This window comes from Marmota marmota, unplaced genomic scaffold (genome assembly GCF_001458135.2).
Source record: "Marmota marmota marmota unplaced genomic scaffold, marMar, whole genome shotgun sequence".
Lineage (NCBI taxonomy): Eukaryota > Metazoa > Chordata > Mammalia > Rodentia > Sciuridae > Marmota > Marmota marmota.
In genome coordinates this window covers 5,720,802-5,740,351 of record NW_025999968.1, presented here as the reverse complement: position 1 = coordinate 5,740,351, position 19,550 = coordinate 5,720,802, and the positions used below count along the sequence as shown (strand labels likewise).

Genomic DNA, 19,550 nt, shown 5'->3' with positions numbered 1-19,550 from the left:
GAGGGGAGGGGAGGGGAGGGGGGATAGTAGAGGATAGGAAAAGCAGCACAACACAACAGACACTAGTATGGCAATATGTAAATCAATGGATGTGTAACTGATGTGATTCTGCAATCTGTATATGGGGTAAAAATGGGAGTTCATAACCCACTTGAATCAAAGTGTGAAATATGATATATCAAGAAACATGTAATGTTTTGAACAACCAACAATAAAAAATTAAAAAAAAAACAAAACAATGATCTCAAGGACACCCAGGGGATGGGCCCCCAAGTCAGTGTGTTTTGTCTATCTGATAAGAATTAAGTTTCTATAATGATGAACTCATTATAATAAATGTTCTCTCCTCTCCCTTGAGCTCACAATTGAGAAAGAATGCTTCAAAGGCTGGGGTTGTGGCTTAGAGGTAGAGCACTCGCCTAGCATGCGTGAGGCAATGGGTTTGATACTCAGCACCACATTAAAATATTGTGTCCACCTATAACTAAAAAAATAAATATTAAAAAAATGCTTGAAAACTCTACCAATGTGCAGAGAGCCGGGGATTTAGAGGAAAGTGGCACGAAGGAAAGTCTGGGTAGAATGGCTCCTTTTTTCTCATATGTTTCTAGGATGACCTGTTACTTTATAATTTACCAATCTTAGTTTTTATCTGCTATAATCCAAATTTCAGAACAGTTGAAAAAGATGGATGTATCAGGGAATCACAGCCTAGACACTATTTATTTTAACAGTGTGGTATAGGAAAAAGCATCTGACTCGCATCAAAAAGATAGGACTCTAGTCCTGGACTAGTTACTCTTAGCTTTGGATTAACAGAGTCACTTATTCTCTCCCAGCCTTCCTTTTATTATCTGTAAAATGAGAGGCTAGATCAGACAATTCTTGAGGTGCCTTCCTGATCTAGGATATTTTTTGTTCTAAAGCTTTGTAGTAAAAAATTATTATAAGTTAAATGTTTTCTAACTCTGGCAGTTATGGAAAAAGATTGGTACCCATTCTGAACATTTAAAAATAGACACCTGAAAATAATTCACAGATATGAGACGCAAAGTTCTGAGAAGATCTTTTTAAAAAAATATTGGCACGTCATGCTATTATGAAATCCCCATTTAGTGCTTTTATATTTAAACAGTTTAATTGGAATGGAATCCTAAATTCTCCAGATTTTTCTTCTACAAGTTTCTTCTAGCATGTAAATCTCAGTCTGCTTTTAACTTTGCCATCTCAGTTTCTATTCACTTTATGCCCTCACTCACATTGCTTCCACATTATAACACTTCCAGTTTGCCTACTTTGTCCAACAAATCCTGACATCATTCATTTTTCAGTAAGCAACTTCCCAATTCTTTATATCAAGCACTAAGCCTTGAGATTCTGGAAACAAATTATAGGTGAGATTTCTACATGGACCCCCACCCCACCCCTACTCTGAAGATTTCACCCAGAATACTGCAGAAAGGGAAAGTGACTACCTTTTCACTTAAAAAAAAAATCTTCAAGAATTCACCTTTATTACTAAAGAAGATCTACCTTGTTCTGGCATTTAAAGACATTCAGAAACTGAAGGACTTGACAGCTACATACTTAAAGATCTCCATCCAACCCAGGTGGCTATGCTTCATGCCACCACCCAGTTTCCCAAACCCACCCAGAAACATCCTGTTTACCAGAAAGAACCCAGATCAAATCCCATCTTCTTGACAGAGTTTTTCCTGGCACTCTTAAGGAGTTTCCTTGGCCACAGCAGTGTTTCTCTGTGCCACATTCTTAGCAGCAAAAGGGGATGTATTCCTCTGTTTGCAATAGTGCTCAATACCTGTACTGTCTCTAGATCTTGTTTCCTCCATACAACTATGTAGGAATATGTGCCAGTCTTCTCTGTACTTCCCTAGTGCCTGATGTTGTCATGTGGTTGCAAAGCTCCAGGGGGCATCATGCCCTTCTTAGTAACAACACTTCCATATTTCATTCTGAATGAATGTCAGAGTTGCCAGGAGAAAATGGTTACACATAAGAACATGAAGCCCCCAAATAAACAGATAGTTCCTTCTATATCTATGATATTGATTCTAGAATATAAAGTTGATGAAGGGGGTGGGGCTGTGAGGTATAACTCAGTGGTAGAGCATGTGGAATGTGCTTAGTATGTGTGGGTTCAATACCTAGCACTATCTAACAAACAAAAAACAGAATTCAAAGATGAACTTGGAAATAAGAAGAAAAGGTATTTAATTTATCATGGAATAAAGAAAGCTTCATTTAAGGATAAATTTTGTTTCTTGTGCTTGTTATAAGTATAAGAGAGAACCAATATAAAAGCATCAAAAACCTCTAAATAAGGTGTGGAACAAAAGACAGTAGAGTGGGAGGAATCACTCTTGGCAGGTTGGCCCTCCCAGATGGATGTTCTCTGTGTCCTTAATTAACATTCTATGTGCAGACAGTGATTTCTATCAATGAAGATTATTGGCATATAAATCAAACTCCCTCTTTGAAGCATACGATGGTCCAAAGTGCAATGTGGCGACATTAGCATTAGGGAAAAGTCTAATACTTGCTTCTTTTAAAGAAAGAAAATTAGGTACATTAGTTTTTAATCAGATAATTTTGTTTGCTTGGAATTTTCACTTAAATTTTTCTAGTTGAAATGTAACATAGAAAAACTAATTACCAAATTTTATAAGTAGTTAAGATAATTCTAGTGAGCAGCATTTTTAGAATTTATTTCTAGATTCTTCAGGAGGAAAAGATGCCCTAGTTAAACCCACTAGAAGGATTTTTATGGTATAAGTAATGGTACCTGTTTTCTTCCCGAAGATCATTTTCCAAGGCTTGAGTCTCCCTCTCCAACTTCTGGGATCTTGTGTAGTCTCTCCAGGCTCTCAGGACCTTCAGTTGGAGTTTCCAGTCAGATAAGGTCCCAGCTTTCCCCAGCTTAATCCTATGATCAAGAATCAGCTTGTGCCAGGCAGAGAAATACCGTTTTTGACACTGCAGAAAAAATATTGGAAAATCACCACTAATGTGTATTAGTGTTTCTAATATTTAGCATTGAGAGTCCTTTCCTCAGATTTTCCCCTCACACTTTTTCTAATAAATCTAGAAACTTTGATCTTGATAGAAGAGAACAAAGAAAAATTCCTTTACATTTATAGTGATGAGAATTATCCAAGTCATGCAACTGAGGTGTTCTCAGTCTCTCAGTTTAAACCAAAATTCCAAATTTCCATTGTGAGGCACCAGTCTCATGGGAAGCTGGAGACACAAGTCATATCTAAAACATGAACTAAGGCACTTGAGAGCCTTGAAAGACCTGCTTCCAACATGATTTGCACTGCCAGGCTGTCTTGGAGCTTAAAATGTCAACCACTTAATTCATTCCTGTTCCTGGCACCACTGATATCCCTGAGTACAAGATAGCTAAAAGCAACAATTTTAGCTGGGCTAATGATGACCATGTTAGACTTTAGTGAGGAGGTTTAGAGAGACCAACTTAGATAAGGTCTATCAACCCAAAGGATGTCCTCAGTGTTACTCATGATCTTAGTCTAAGAAAATCACTGCAACCTAGTCCTTGTCTATCTATTCTATCTTTACAACAAAATTTATGTTCCTTCCTTTCAGCTCTTGGCTTTAATACCAACCATACTATTTCACTATCTATGTTCATGCTAATTTTTCTGTCTTTCTTTTTAGTCCTCTTTCTGCCTGACTACTTTAGGAGTCATCTCTCTCAGAAAACTCTTCTATTACCAACCCTCTTCCCAAATGTAACTGCCCACCTACTGTGTTCTCAAGGCCATCTATGCTGTCTTCAATCAAAACACTCTTCACACTGTGTCATAATCACCAGTTCACTGATTTCCACTATACTGTGAGCCTCCTGAGAGAAGAAAATAGGTTCCTAAATAGGAATGGCAAATCTGAGTGTGGGGAGACTAAAACAGGAGGTAAACTCTTGGGAAGTGACTTTATTGAAAATACGAGTGATGCTTGATACCAGCTTCAAAGACTTCAGCAGGGCCAGCCCATTTACTGCTTCCTTCTTTATAAAAATATACGATATTCTTTATTATACTTTCTCATTGGGAGAAACCATGGACGGTAAGCTTAAAAAAAATTGTTCCCTTGTCATTATGTCAAATGAGGGCATATTTTCTAGACCTTCACCTTAGATCTTAGAAAGGAGGGGAGGAAGGAAAGGAGGGAGGAAGAAGGGAAGGAGAAAAGTAGGTTTGCTGAATATGGGATATGCCTTTAATCATAACAAGGAGAAGATAGACAGCTGCCAGGTTGAGGGGATATGCTTTTTTCCACTATTTCTTATCTCACAAAATACAGCATAAAAAATGATGTTCGCATGTGACACTGTCAAAAGAAAATAATCTATGTCTATCCAGATAAAAAGATTCCTATTGAGTGACGAGGTAAAATATTCTATGCATATCTGTCTCTAATTTTAACTCTTGGATTATTTCTAATGATGGAGTATTACAAACATAATCCACCTAGACAATAACACTATTAGTAGTGTCTTTGGATTTCTACAGTACTCTTGTCTATAAAGCTTAAGTAATTTCCATGTATTATTTTTTTGCTTTGGAGTTTTCAAACCCAGGGCCTTATGCGTGCTAGGCAAGTGATCTACCATTAAACTATATCCCCAGCCCTTTATCTTTTAAACATGTGTAATTTTATTAATTCTTAGATCGTGACAAAATGGAAATTGAAAAGAATCTTATGATTTACCTCAGCAAGTTAAAACTTCAAGTGGAGAAAGGGTTAATGACTAAACTCACAAGATAAAGAGTTAGTAGTATACCTGAGTTAGCTAGGAAAGAGAGGAATAGAAAGTGGGATATCTGAGACTAAAATTAAAACATTGTATTATCCTGATCAATCTATTTGGTAATTAACCAATCCTAAAAATGAAGGGCAAATTCTTTGTGGTTTTTGTAATGAAAGAAAACTCTTTATATAAATTAACATGGTAGAAGGGCACTGGTTAGAAACTTATCTGAACTTAGGAGAGAAAAACTGGAATTTATAAATTCTTTAGTTAACATATTTCTTTAAAATACCTAGTATGAGACTTTGAGAGCAAAATCAGTTTTAAAGGTCTATTATTCAGTTTCATGACACAGAAGTTAACAGCAACAAAGTGACAGACTTACAGAGCAACTGTTTTCTTGAAATTGACTTGCTATTGGTTTTTTCCTGCTTGCTCAAAAGCTTTTCAATTTCAAAAATTAAAATTTAAATAAAAAGAAATTAAGTACAAATCAGATAGCTGCTTAGTTATTCGTGATTCACAGCAAACATTATTCAGGTAAACCTGAGTCCCATGAATGTACTTGGGAAAGAAATCCACTCTTAGCCCTTCTGTTTTCATTTCGAAGGAAAAGCAGAAGTGGCATACTTTATTGACATGATCTACTTATTCTCTCTATTCCTCCTCCCCCACCTAATTCTGCTGCTTCCAGGTCTGCCACTCTTTTTCAGCTCTACATTCTAGTACTATTGTAGTGTTGTATGTCTTTGCTCTTTGAAACAGAACTATGATTTAACACCATAACTAGGTTGAAAGAGGAATGTATTCCATTTAAGCCAAGAGACCTTAAAATTTTAACCAGCTCAGTAATTAGTCTGATTGCTTTCCATTTCTTTCCTACTTTCTTTCTGAATAAGATTTAAAAAAATTTCAATACATTTTCAAATATATTATGTATTCATTTCCTAACTTCTACCATCTGTTTATCAGAAGCTCTGGTAACTAAGACTTGAGATAGGTAAAAGTACCAAAAATCACTGTGGGGGTGAGCTATTCCTAAGTACATATCTATAATGATTTTTTAAAATAAAATACTACAATGCGAAATTTAGAAAGTTTTAAGTAAAATGCTTTCCTTCCCTCAAAATCTTCCACAAGACATCATTTGGTTGTTAAGGATTCTACTCAAGAGAAGAAATGACAGCTCGCCCTGCTAAATTTATTACCTGCACTGGAGTTGCCCTCGTTCTGTTGGCAAGAAAAGCTCTTCCCTGAAGTGTAATCACACTGCTGTCACTGCAAATGATTGACGTTAGGTGGAACAGCAATTTGCTATCTAATCTTCATTGTAATTCTAACCCTGTCACTAGAGATGCTTGTTCTGATTAATGAAGTGGATAACTCATCAAAATTCCTCAGCTATTTCCCTTTTGTCAGAAAGCTCAGTGATAATTGCATCAAAATTCTCTGTCATGGAAAAATAAACAATGAATTGTGAAGAGGACAAAAATGTCAACAAGTTTACAATTTATTTTCACTGAATGGAACTAACTGTGGTGCAACTAGTGGTCTAGGGGAGCTGGCCAAGGCTCAAATGCCAGGAAGAAAGCCACACCACTCCTTGCCTCCAAATAACTCCTGTTGCTCCTGTTCCCAAAAGACAGACATTCTATTGCTACAAAAGGAAGCACTCCCTAACTTCTCTTCTTCCTTTTGAGGACCACTGTAGCTAGGCAAGAGACCCCACAGATGTTACAAATAGGCTGGGGTTTGGATAGAGAAGGATATTTACCATGGCAAGATAAATTTCCAGTGGGAAGGACCAGCCCTGAATCTGGCATGAAAAGAAGTACCCTGTGATCAATCCTATTCCTGGTTTCCATAATTTTGCCCCAAAGAATAGAGAAGAAATCATGGCATCACTCCACCCACAACCATATACATTGACGTTATAGCTAATTACAGTAGAGAAAATAATTGAGTTCCTAGAACACAGTGTTAAGATTTGGACTGGCTGTTGGGTTCCAAGGAAAAGCCTAGAGACTCAAACTTTAACAATCACTGCTGTGTGAAACTTCTGTATTTAAATTTTTATCCTTCTTCTTTTAAACTTCTTTTTTTAAAAAAGCCCTTATTACATAAATTTAACAAACATATCCAAAAGTAGAACAAAAGAATAAATCTTCACTCTGCTTCAAAAATTATCAGCATTTTGCCAATCATGTTCCGTCTGTCTCCCACCACCTTTTTTTTTCCTTGAGTATTTAAAAATAAATCCCAGACATCAGACATTATATCATTTTACTCATAAATGTGTCAATATGTACCAGTAACATAAGGACGTTTTGTAAATTCTTCTTAATTCTGCTAAGAAGTTTCAATCAACAATATTGCTGTATTTATCTAATATTCTGTCTTACTCTAGAAGTAGTACAGTTTCAGGCAGCAATTCCTTAGTCTCACCATATAGTAAATGCTTAACCAATAGATGGCTCTAGCCTCTTTTAAAGAAGAACGACCTTAATACAACCCAAAACCTAACTATTATTAGGATAGGGCTTCTTTCCCCACATAGCCTGGACCAGTTCTCATGACACATTGTCTTTACAGAAGGCCAACCTACAGCTCCCCATTGTCTTCTCTTTCCCTTCAAGAATTTCTTTCCCACCAATCCCTAGAACCTGCCCACCCTTCTCCACCACGGCCACACACAAACTATTCCAAGAACAAAGCTTACCTCAAAATATATCAGACAAGTGCTTGGTTCACTCCCAGGGTAGTCTGACAGTAAGACAATGACATGATGTCATTTGTTCCTCACCCACTCAAGATCCTTATGAATATTCACCCCAAGTGTCTAGTGTTTAGGGAAAAAGATATTCTACTCTGTAAAACTTTAGAGAACAGACTCCATTTATGCCAAAGGCTCTTTTTTTTCAAATTTTAAAAGTAAATTTTAATCAGTGCTTTTTCCAAAAGATAAAAAAGTATATATAATCCACGTTTAATAGGAACCTCTGGGAGATCTGGGTTCCTCATAGGATGAGGAAAGGCAGACAACAGCAAACAAACAAGCAACCTTCTTGCCCCAACAGATAACTGTAAGTGAAAAATTTCTAGAGTTGGCTAAAGTAATATATAATTATGCTTCAAATGCCTCCCAAAATGCATCCCACACATTGCCCTTTTCAATGAACCTGAAGGGGAGAGTTTCATGAATCCCCATGTTGGCATTTCTTTGTTTTTTTTTCAGTTTTATTTGCAGAGGTATTCCCTTTACTTCCCTCCTCAAATATAGATACTGTTGAGAGGATGGTTGCTACGTGTCAGTTCAGAAATGGTTTTGCTTCAGTGGTGTGTAGGAAGTTCTGATAAAAGTAACATCTTTGAAAAGGAATCATGCTATATGAATGAGTTACTTAACTACAGTTTTCAACATCCTGTCAGGAAAAAATGCAAGTTTCTTTTCCATTCATCTCTATGCTTCATTGGTTGAATTTGGGGTGGGCTTTTGGATAGTGCTATGCCATAGTAAACTATCAACAATGATTTCTTTGAGTCATTATCATCTTACTTTCTAATAGAAAAATCTAGCCAAATCAGCAAATCAAAATCTCCCTCCACCCAGAAAATAAGATTTAGGTCTATGTCACCCTATCTTTCATTATTCTCTCTAACTTTCATAAGCGAGAAAGTTTATAGAGTTTCTAATCTTATTTTTTAAAAAAACAAAAATGCATTATAGAATAGAGTGAGAATTAAGAAGCCCACTTTCCAAATACTGTAAGAATTTCAAAGTTAATCCCTTGTTGTCTGTGCTAATTAGCAGTGACACGTGGGTTGCTGAATCTCCCTAAGAGATTTCACCACAAGATCAAAGAGAAACTAGGATAGGATGGAAGTAGAACATTTCTACATAAAAACAGAAGTTTCCGATATAACAAAAAGACCTGTCAATGAAATGGGTAGGAGAGATGAATGAAGAGTGCTGCATCTGAACTTGTATTTTGATAAGAAAGCATTCATTGTTTCTGAGACTCTCTCATTAAATAATATGACCCAAATGAGATATAAGATTTCCATTGGGAGAACATAAAATCCAGAGTCAAAGCACAAAGAATTACAGAAATTAAAGGAAACTTGGAGCAACTACTAGAAACACATTCTTTTAAAGTCAGCCTCCAAATACTCTATCCAGCTATGTTTGTTGGGTCTGTACCAGTGAAGCATTTTGAGGGTGCTGACAAGAGTATCCAGTTATCTGGGTGCTCAGTGTAAGTTACCCAGTTCTTATTATGCATCCATTTGTAGATTGCTGAGTATCTAGGTTTCATTACCCAAGGGCAGCTTCAGTCTCCTTTAGAACCAGGCTAGGAATCTGGACTGGGACCAACATAGTGATCCCAGAGGGCCGACCTACTCCACTGGCATTTACCAGGACTGTCCAGCCAAGTCTACGTAAAAGTGTGAGGTGTCTAGTAGGTAGACTTTCACCACGTCTCAGTTATACCTTTATATTAGGGAAATCTAAATTAGAGGTTCACTACTTATTATAAATGAATAGCATTATCACACTGAAGGACAAGGCAAAGAAAAGAACTAACCTAAGTAACTTGGAAAATAATATTCTGACTAAATACTATAAGCTAAAACCAAAAATAACTGTACAGATATTATACATTATATGTTAGTACATTTGCTTCCATAGTGGTATATGTTAGTAATTCTGAAACTAGATTTATAGTATACTAGTACTAGGCAAATAAATAGAATGTGCACAATGACAACTGGGTGTCTCATTGTCAGAGAAAGAAGTTACAAATCAGCAAGAGGGAAAGGCTACACTGAACCGGGGTGGCTAGATTAGCATTGAAAATATCATTATGACAAGTCCCGCCATTATGTACAACTATTATGCACCAATAAAAAATATGAAGAAAATATCATTATAAATTCACAATTACTTAATATATAGTCAGGTAGAACTGAAGTAAGTTACAAATAATAAAAGGGAGAACAAAAACATGACTCCCTGTGTTGTAAAGGTTTCAGAAGAAGCTCTTGGATTTCAACATGTATACAGATATACAGACACAAATCAACAGAATGTGCATGTGGGCATGGGTTAGTGTACCTACAAACATACATTTCCTAGCCCCATCTGCTGAGAGGGCCTAGAAACAATGACATCCCAGCAGCAGTGAGCACATGGATCTTGGTTTATAAAAGACCCTTCTCCAATAAAAAGGTTCTGTGTAGAAGTAGACAATTCCAGGAGTTACGCCAGGAAAATAGAAGCTAGACCTGGAATACCTTGTGGTGCCATAAAGAAAGGAAGCACTCAGAAAAGGATGGAAGCATGTTGAAAGGTCAAAGAAGCCAGCTGTAAGACTTTCCAATGGCTAAAGTTGGAACAACTTGACATTAGAGTTAACAATATTAGGTTATAACTCATAAAATAAAATAAATATGGGTCAGTCCATACTAAATAAAATGAATAAATGCATAAGCAAATAAATGGGAGAGATGGCATAGTTCCTTCTAGAAGAATTTTAATTAATAAATCTAGAATAAATGAGGGAAACACAAAGTCACCATTGACAGATACCATATTAATAATGATTGTAGGCAGGATCTGCCACTGGATGCAATAATCAATGGATGAGCATTTTAAGGAGGAACAAGGAATTTACATAGCTTCACAATATCTCCTACAAGACATTTATTAATTATGAAAGAGAAAATAGTAACTTTACAATGGAGAAACCCAGGAGACACAATCAACCAAGAGATCAAGGAAACATCAATAATTATGTACTCCTTGACACGATATACTGAGAAAGGCACAGTATCACTTATAAGTAATTACATGAAAAATGTTTAATCTCATTCTAAGCAGGAGACAACATCATAAAACACAAATTGAGAGATTTTCTACAAAAATACCTGATCAATTCTCTTTAAAAATGTCACGGTCTTAAATGACAGGGTAAGAGTCAGTGGAGAGATACACACCCAGTGTCTCAGGAGGCTGATGCAGGAGGATCACAGTTTGAGGCTAGCCTGGGAAACTTAGTGAGACTCTGTCTCAAAATAAAATAAAAAAGGGCTGGGGATGTAGCTCAGAGGTAGAACACCCCTGGGTGTTCAATTACCAGTACTGGTGGGGTGGGGGGAATACACAGTAAGAAAGAAACTGTCATGACACACTGGGGGAAACTAAGGAATAATAATTAAATGCAATATGGATTCATGGTTTGAGTACTGGAGTAGTAAAAGGACATCAATGGAAAAACTGGTGATATTCTCATTGGGTCAATTGTTTAATTAATGGTATCAAAATGGTATTATAACAGTGTTAATTTCCCAGTTTTGATAATTACACTATGCTTATATAAGATTTTAACATTGAGAAAAGCTGGGTGAAGGGTATTCAAGAACTCTCTGTACTATTTTTAAAACTTTTCGGTATGCCAAAAATTATCTCAAAATAAAATCTTAAAAATAATAAAGTGTAGGAAAAAATCAAGCAAAATCTCTTGCAAAGTGGAGATAATTTATTCATGACTTGTCTTTTTTCCCTTTCAAATATATTGACACATCCTTTTAAAACCAAGTAGTCTGTCTGAGATGGACCACTAATTCTGTAAAACTATCTATGTGCTTAACATTCACATATAGCAGTTCCATCTAAAACATATATGACTTCTCATTTCAATACAATTTTAAACTTATTTTTTTAGGGAACACATGTTGTATTCATCTCTCATTGGTTGTGTAACATATCATGGCACTCTTTCCTTCTGGCTTCTCAACATGGTCCCCTGAATATTCATTTCTCTCTCGATTTGCCCTTAGAACTCTTACCTATTATTATAGTAGGTCACACTAACTCCATCTGCTCACAAAGATCCAGAAGTCAAGAGTTTTTGAAAATCTTTCTTAAAATATTAACCCCAACTTTTAAGATTTCCTCCCACCATATTTTCCTATTTCTGAAAGCAAAACTGATCAAAATTTTGTTGTTCAATATCTGAATAAAATGGCTTCCTACCCATCATTCCAAAATGCTGCCATCAAATATGTCTATCTTTTAAAAAAATCACTTATGCTACTTTATTTTTTTTTCCTCACACCTTCTTTGCCCATATTATATTCAAATTCCTGTTATTGATTCCTGGGGCCCTTATAAGTCTATCTCTATATTTATCAAGATTCCTCAAAATCTTTCTACTATTCTCTCTCTCTCTCTCTTTTATTAAATCTGCTCATTCGTGTGTTGATTTTATTAACTTTCACTGCATTTTAGCAATACCTAAGGCCCTGGGTGGATGTTGCAGGAGATAGGAAAAATTTTTTATATATATATATATTTTCTCATCCAACCATCCCATTTGCAAATCTGTCAAGTAATTTGTTTCATGTGAAGTGTAATAAGTCCCAAATTCATACTTTTATCAGAGCCCAAGGAGGTTACTCAATTGTCAATGGCACTTATTTTTACAAAAAGAGAAAGCAAAAAGAAGAAAGGTAAAATGAAATGTAGACCATTAGAAAGAAAAAAAAAACATAACATAAATGTATCATTACTTTGAGATCGGACCTAGCAAAGAGCATGTAACTTGTTCTTTTACCTTCTAAATAACCCAGTCATAATGATGCTTGAGAATATCAAGGTAGAAGTGAAACTTTAAAAAATTTCCAGAGAGCTGTCTATGTAGTTAAATGATATTTTGAAAAAGGTGATTTATCTGCCAGTTTCCTAGGATCTCACCTAGGCTCTCTATAGTACAAAAAGAATAGCTCCAGAAAGGGAGACCAACATACAGCTCCAGTCTCAGGTCAGCTAGACAACAGAGAATAAATAGTGTGGGCAATTTTGGTATTTAGGATGAGTCTTTCATGGGCTTAGCATTTACTTTATCCCATCTCTGATGCACCTTCTTGTCATTTATACTACAGAAAACTGAATAAAGAGACACTATAATTCCTACCTGGTGATTTTCCTTGAAAGTTTGGATTAATAACTCTTTGAGTTTCCTTTTCCTTTCTTTTGCCACTTTTTCTTCATTCAAACGAATGTGAGCACTTGGAAACATGTCTTTCTCTGAATTCTTTTGAGAATTTTCTTCTTGCCTTTTCTTCTCTCTATTAATAACAATTTTAAAATACATACATGTATAATAGAATAACAATGAGTTATTACAACTTACTGTAGTGGAATGAACACTGACAATACATATTTTTAGATTTGGCTCTAAAGTTACATAGTACGGTGATTTTTCTGAGTCTTAGTTCTTTACAAAATGTAGATCAAATGAAATAAAAATTATTATAAATTACCTTAACAAATAGAAAGTTCTACGGATTATGGGCTGGGGTTGTGGCTCAGAGGTAGAGCACTCGCCCAGCATTCGTGAGGCACTGAGTTCAATCCTCAGCACCACATAAAATAAAATAAAGATATTATGTCCACCTATAATTAAAAAATAAATATTAAAAAAAGAAAGTTCTGTGGATTATTTTAGTAAAATATTTTTATTCAGTTTATCATCAAACCATACTCTAATGAAAATTTGAGAGTAAACAACTACTAAGTATTCTCTAATGTGGATACACATTCTCACTCTTCATGTTAGGAGGGTAAAAAGAATCCACAAGTAAGAAAACCACTAGGCTTTTATAAGGTTTCTAGGAAGAAAAATAATAAAAGAACCAGGTGTTATTGAGTAAGGAAAGAATGGAGTCTATAGTAGTCCTAAAATAGCTGACCAGAGAAAAATGTAGAAAAATTCAATGATAAGGAAAAGCCTTTAGGTAAGTTCTAAATAACTTTGTTACTCATTCTCATTTTCCTCTTATTCAGATATTCTTTTTCTTTATTAGTGATAATAAGGCAATGGTGACTTTCTGTATGTTTATCAGAAAGGAAGGTGGTAACACAATGTACAGTAGGACAATAAACAATGATAACATGTCATTCCTGCTTCATTGTGTAATAACAATTTAATCATTTCTCTAATATTTATTAATGTCTGTCATTTATAAGTAACATTATTTTAATTATCTTCATAAACAAATCTTTGGACCTTAGATTATTTTTTTGTACTATAATTTCCAAGTCAAGGGATAATACCATTTTTATGGCATACTGTTTATTGCCAAATTGCTTTCTGGAAAGTTTAAATCAGTTCAACCACCTAGAAGTAAAGGACATTATCTTTCTTACTGTAATGATGGGTAAGTTTTTAACTTTTGTAAGAAATTACCGGTCAATGAATATTTGTGGAGCACCCATTGTGAACAAAGCATCCTGCTATCATCAAGTGTTACTTGTTTTCACAGTTTATTTTAGGTCAGCCTAGTTTTTCCAGGGCTTGGGTGCAATCTGAAAAGCAGAGTTGACCTTAGAAAGAACTCACTAAAACACTGGTGATTGCTTTCTGAAAGGAACGGCATCTGGAGGAGGCCTGAGTCTGGCACTTGAAGGAGTGAAGCGCACATCCACTACTGAGCTGTTTTAAATTGGGTAGAAGGAGAGCAATCAAGAACACAGGGGGGAAAGCTGTGTAGGCTGATGGGCGGAAGGATTATCTAATAGGTCTTTCTGGCCTCTCACTTTGAGGTAGGCAGGCACTTTAGTCACGTTGTTCCAAGACTTCAGCAGTTCATGCATCAGTGTTATTTCTCAGAAAAAATACGTTCATTATTTCACTTACTGAAGCTCATTTTCTGCATGAGGATGGATAATAGTACTACATCCTGTGAGGATTATTTTCATTTTCCTCTTATTCAGATATTCTTTTTCTTTATCCGTGGTAGTAAGGCAATGGTGACTTTCTGTATGTTTATCAGAAAATAAGGTGGTAACACAATGCACAGTAGGACAAGGCATAATTACCAAATATGCATATGGAATAAAGAAACATGTTCAACCTTAAAGGTATTATGCAACCAAGAAATGCAAACTAATCCAACACCTACTGAAAGTATGAAAGTATTGAAAGTGAGATACTCCCCAGTACTGAGAAGTGTGATAAACTGCCCCACTGCCAGTAAATGAGTAAGTACAACCCATTTGAAAGCAATTTGGCAATGTTTCAAGAGCCATAAAAATATCTATACCTTTTACCTCACTAATGACATTCTTAAGACTGTAATTCAGAAGAATAAAAAAAATCTTTAGGCTAAGGATGCTCATTGCAATATTATATTGATGAAAAATCTACATAGCCAGCATGCTTAGCAGTACCTGGAGGAGGTCATTGGGCAGGAGGTCATTATATAAAGGATAGTATAGGACCTCAATGAAATAATACGCAACCCTCAGAACTCCAGACTATTTTAATTACAGCAGGATAACAAATTAAATGTACTTTATGGTTGGAATAAAGTATGCAACATGGCCAAGACCAGGAGGAAACATAGAAAAATAAAATCAGTTAATTTGTTAAGAAGTATAATAGATTATATAATGGGATGTCTGTCTGTCTGTCTGTCTGTCTGTCTCTCTCTCTCTCTCTCTCTCCCTCTCTCTCTTGGCAGTACTGGGGAATGAACCCAGGTCTTCATTCATGCTAGGTCCCCAGCCCATGGGATTTTTCTTTTTTGTTAAGTTATTGCAACGTCTATACATTTTACAAACTTCAGAGTACTTCCAAAATCACTCCCTTAGACAGAAAGCCTCCATACTGCTTATCAGGCTGGCTTACATTTTCCATGCTTCCTCCACGGTGCGTCTCCTCTCAAGTATCTCCCTCCGGAGCTTCACCATCTCCCTTTGGATGTCCTCCTTTTCTTTCTTGGCCTCCAGAGCCTTCCTTCTCTTCTCTTCTTGCACCAGATACTGAGCCTCCAGGAAGGCTGATTTTTTCAGGGCCTTTTCAATTTTCTGGTATTCTAGTTCTTTCTCACGTCTTAAACGATTTTCTTTTACCTTCGAATACAAGAAGGGTGAAATGCAGCCCTTTCAAGTAGAGGGGAACTGCAAAATTCAGAATATATTTTGAAGTTCAGAATACATCTGATTTGAAATATTCTGGGTCAGAGCCCTGCTGCTTATTGGTAGAATTAGGGGAATTGATTTGTTTACTGGGAAAAGTTTTACATGTAATCAGATGAAGAAGACTCTCAAACCATTGATCCTGCAGCATGGAAAACCTGGGTCTACTGGGTCAGATTCCAAGTTCTGTATTCTTATTCAAAAATGATCTCCCACCCATAGAATTATTCAAGGTGCACATGTCTGCTTTTTATTGAGGTTCTGTCTGCATTCTAATTATAATTCAAGAAAGAACAGGAGTATTCTTTAGAATATTGTGAAAGTTAGAACAGTGATTTATTGCCTTAGGTAACACTACAACTCTTTGTTAATTTCGATTATTATTTAAATACACCAGTGATTCTGGACCAAAAACATGAACTTTGCACATATTCTGAATAAGCATATTCACTTTTTTTCAGACCTATCACTTCTTTGGGTGATTGACTAGTTATTAATTAAGGAATGGTCCTTTCCACCTTGCTTCACTTATCTTACTCTCCAGTTGTGATAAGACTTCTAGACAATGGCCATATAGCTTACCGAACCTTCTCTCCTCCTTTTTGTCACACATCCAAACCAGGATTGTATTTGGGCCCCTGTTTCTCCAACACCACCAGTGCTGATTAGGCATAACTTACTTGTTTAAACCATTGTTTTTCAAATTTGGCAACCAGAAATTCAGTATTATAAAAAGATTGCACACACATATATAAATTCCAGTTCAGCCTTAGTCCTGCACAAATGACAAAGACTTGGTCATTCTGATTCTCCGAAGCTTCTTCATAAAGTGTTGAGATAGTCTTTTCCCCTATTACCTACTATTGACTTTGAAAAAAGGAAAGTTCCCACATGCCTTTCTAATTCAAAACAGCTGAACTAGATTTAATTCCGATCTGTCCTCCTTTTCAAATTATAATCACAAAATGAGTGAATTTCAGTTGTCTAGAAAAGAATTATCTTTATAATATTCACCAGAATATTCATGATAATATATTAATGTCACTTCAAAAATCAAATTAAAGCAAATGCAATCTACATATTTATAATAGGAAATACCATGCTCAAACTAATAAAGTTTAGTTCAACACTCTTTTGGTCAAAATCAATTATTCTAACTTAGGTTATTTCTTAAATAAATTGTTTCCTACCCTCAGTTTATGAGAATTATTTTTCTTCTGAAGTTCTTATATTTTATTTTTATTCTTTCTAACCAAACCACAGATGGCACCCTTTTTCATAATAAAGCTTAAATCTTTATTTAAGCTTATTAAATGTGTTACACAAAGACTGCTTCCTGTTATCCATTTTAATTTTGTTTTTCCCTCCCACCTGCTTATGTCTCATCTCCATGGTAAGACGAGGATCCTTCTGCTGCTTCTTGTCTTGGTTTTCCTTCATTCCAAGATCTTCCAACATCCCAGAATCCACCACTTCTTTATGGAGCAGATGGTCTATAAATTTTTGAACAGTGGTACTTTCCTCCTCTTCCTCCAAATAACCATATAAATCTGGGGAAAACAGAACAACAAAGAAAACTTTTTAAAAATTAATTTATATTCATAATTATATAAAGAATCCTGAAAATATACAAAGCCCCAGTGTTCAATAAAGAGTAATTGATAATGCCAATTGGATGAATAAAGCCCTCAGCGATTATTACCTCCAATTCAAGTAAGAGGAAATAGCTCCACTTATCAGAAATTACCCTCACCCAAGTCACTAAATACTTCTTCACAGCCAAATCTACAAGATACTTCAATTTAAATAACCTTGAGAACTCCACCCCTAAAGAAGTAAAAAGCTTTATAAAGGTGGTAAATTGACATACAATTTATAAGAAATATCTAAAGTCTCCAATAAATTTTGACATATGTATTTATCAAAAAAACCATCACCATAATCAAGATAATGAATGTGTCCATTACCCCACAAAATGTTCTCCCATCTGAATCTTTTTCTCTCCTTCCTATGCCCTCTGTCCTGCTTCAAGTAAGCACAGACCTGCTTTCTGTCAAAAAAAAGTTCACACTATCTAAAATTTTATTTAGGTTAGGCCATACACTATGCACTCTCTTTTGGGTCTGGTTTCTTTCACTCAGCACAATTATTTAGGAGATTTATCCATTTGGTGTGTTTTTATTGCTGAGTAATACAATATTCCACTGTATGGATATACAACAAATTGGTCATCATTCCTCTGTTGATGGACATTTAGATTGTTTCCAGAGTTGGACTATTAGAAATAAAGCTGTTAGGAGCATTTGTATACTAGCTTTTGTATGAACAGAGTCTTTCTTCTACTAGGAAAATGCCTAGGATGCTGATGGGTGGATTACATGGTATGTATATGCTTAACTTGAAAACATCAAACCATTGTCCAAGCAGTTTTTCATTCCCACCAGCAAAATGGAAGTGTTCTAGTTCCTCTGCATTCTTAAGTGGCACGGCCTGTCTTTTAACTTTAAAACATTTTAAAAGATATGTAGTGGTAATGGATTATACTTTTTTTCTTGTACCATTAATATTTATTGAATAACTTTTAAAATGCCTTTTGCTAATGATTAATAATACTACATCTTCCTTGTTAATTTTTGTTGTTATTGTTATATACTTTATTGAGAGTGAGGGTATGGAAGTCTCCACCTATTATTGCTGAATTTTCTCTTCTTCCTTCAGTTTTGCTTTATCCATTGTGGGACTCTTCTCTCAGGTATATATATTTGTAATTACGTTTCCTTGGTGGATTGGCCTTTTATCATTATAAAATGTACTCTCTGTCTTTAGGAACAATTCCTTGTTTTAAAGTCTATTTCCTGTCCCACCCCCATATTAGTATAGCCACTTCAGTTCTCTTTTGGTTACTATTTGCATAGTATATCTTTTTTCATTCTTCTATTTCAACTTATCTGGGTCTTGAGTCTAAAGCACGTCTCTTGTAGAGGATATATTATGTCATGTGTTTTTAATCCATCCTGCCAATCTCTGCCTTTGGACTGGAGTGTTTAAATCCACTTATATTTAATGTATTTCTGATAAAGTGGGTTTACATTTATCCTTTCAGCCCTTGTTTTCTGTATTATGTAAGTGTTCTTTATCAATTTTGAGAATTTTCCTTTTATTACTGGTGTGCTGAAAGTTTTAATCAAGAATGAATGTAGATTTGTCAAGTGCCTTTTTTGTGTCTATAGCTATAATTAGAAGTTAATTAGTACTTTTGGTAAATATCCTTTTTAATGGTTACACAGTATTTTGTTCAATATGTTGAGGGGGAAAAAAAACTCTCTCCCAGAATAAGATAATTGAGGCTTAGTATGATACTCAATGATAACAGACAATCTGAGTAAAAGGATATAAGTAGATCTATTAGCATAACATCAAAGGAAGCAACAATTTCACTATATTACATGACTCTGATCCCCTAGCTGGAGATTGTAGAGTTTTAACAAGGCAAATACTGCCAGGTACTTCTCCAAGGGTGTTTGCTTCATGCACGGGAAGCTGCCCCTAGCATCACCATGCCTACCCCTATACTCAAGGAAGAAAACCTTAGACCCTTGAGTACATTCGAGGAACCCTCATGAATTGGCTAAGTGACTTCTTTAACATTAGCTTTGCACAAAATACTAAGGAAAGAAAAAGACCTAGAAAAGTGATAACTAATATACAAAGAATTTTGTAGCCAGGTAGTACATGTGTGTAATCTCAGAGACTCAGGAGACTGAGGCAGGAGGA

The 19,550-nt window shown here is 35.5% G+C and overlaps 2 protein-coding genes across 2 annotated transcripts in view; one reads left to right on the top strand and one right to left on the bottom strand.

Annotated features, from left to right (window-relative positions):
• Qtrt2 (queuine tRNA-ribosyltransferase accessory subunit 2) overlaps nucleotides 1–19,550 on the top strand; it is a 73,781-nt gene that overhangs the window by 10,865 nt on the left and 43,366 nt on the right. The gene's annotated exons all lie outside the window — the stretch shown is intronic.
• Nucleotides 1–19,550, bottom strand: part of Ccdc191 (coiled-coil domain containing 191) — a 75,539-nt gene that overhangs the window by 39,350 nt on the left and 16,639 nt on the right. The window contains 4 exon segments of the mRNA XM_015478265.2: nucleotides 2,804–2,994; nucleotides 12,769–12,922; nucleotides 15,487–15,710; nucleotides 17,148–17,326. Coding sequence (XP_015333751.2) covers nucleotides 2,804–2,994; nucleotides 12,769–12,922; nucleotides 15,487–15,710; nucleotides 17,148–17,326 — 748 coding nt within the window.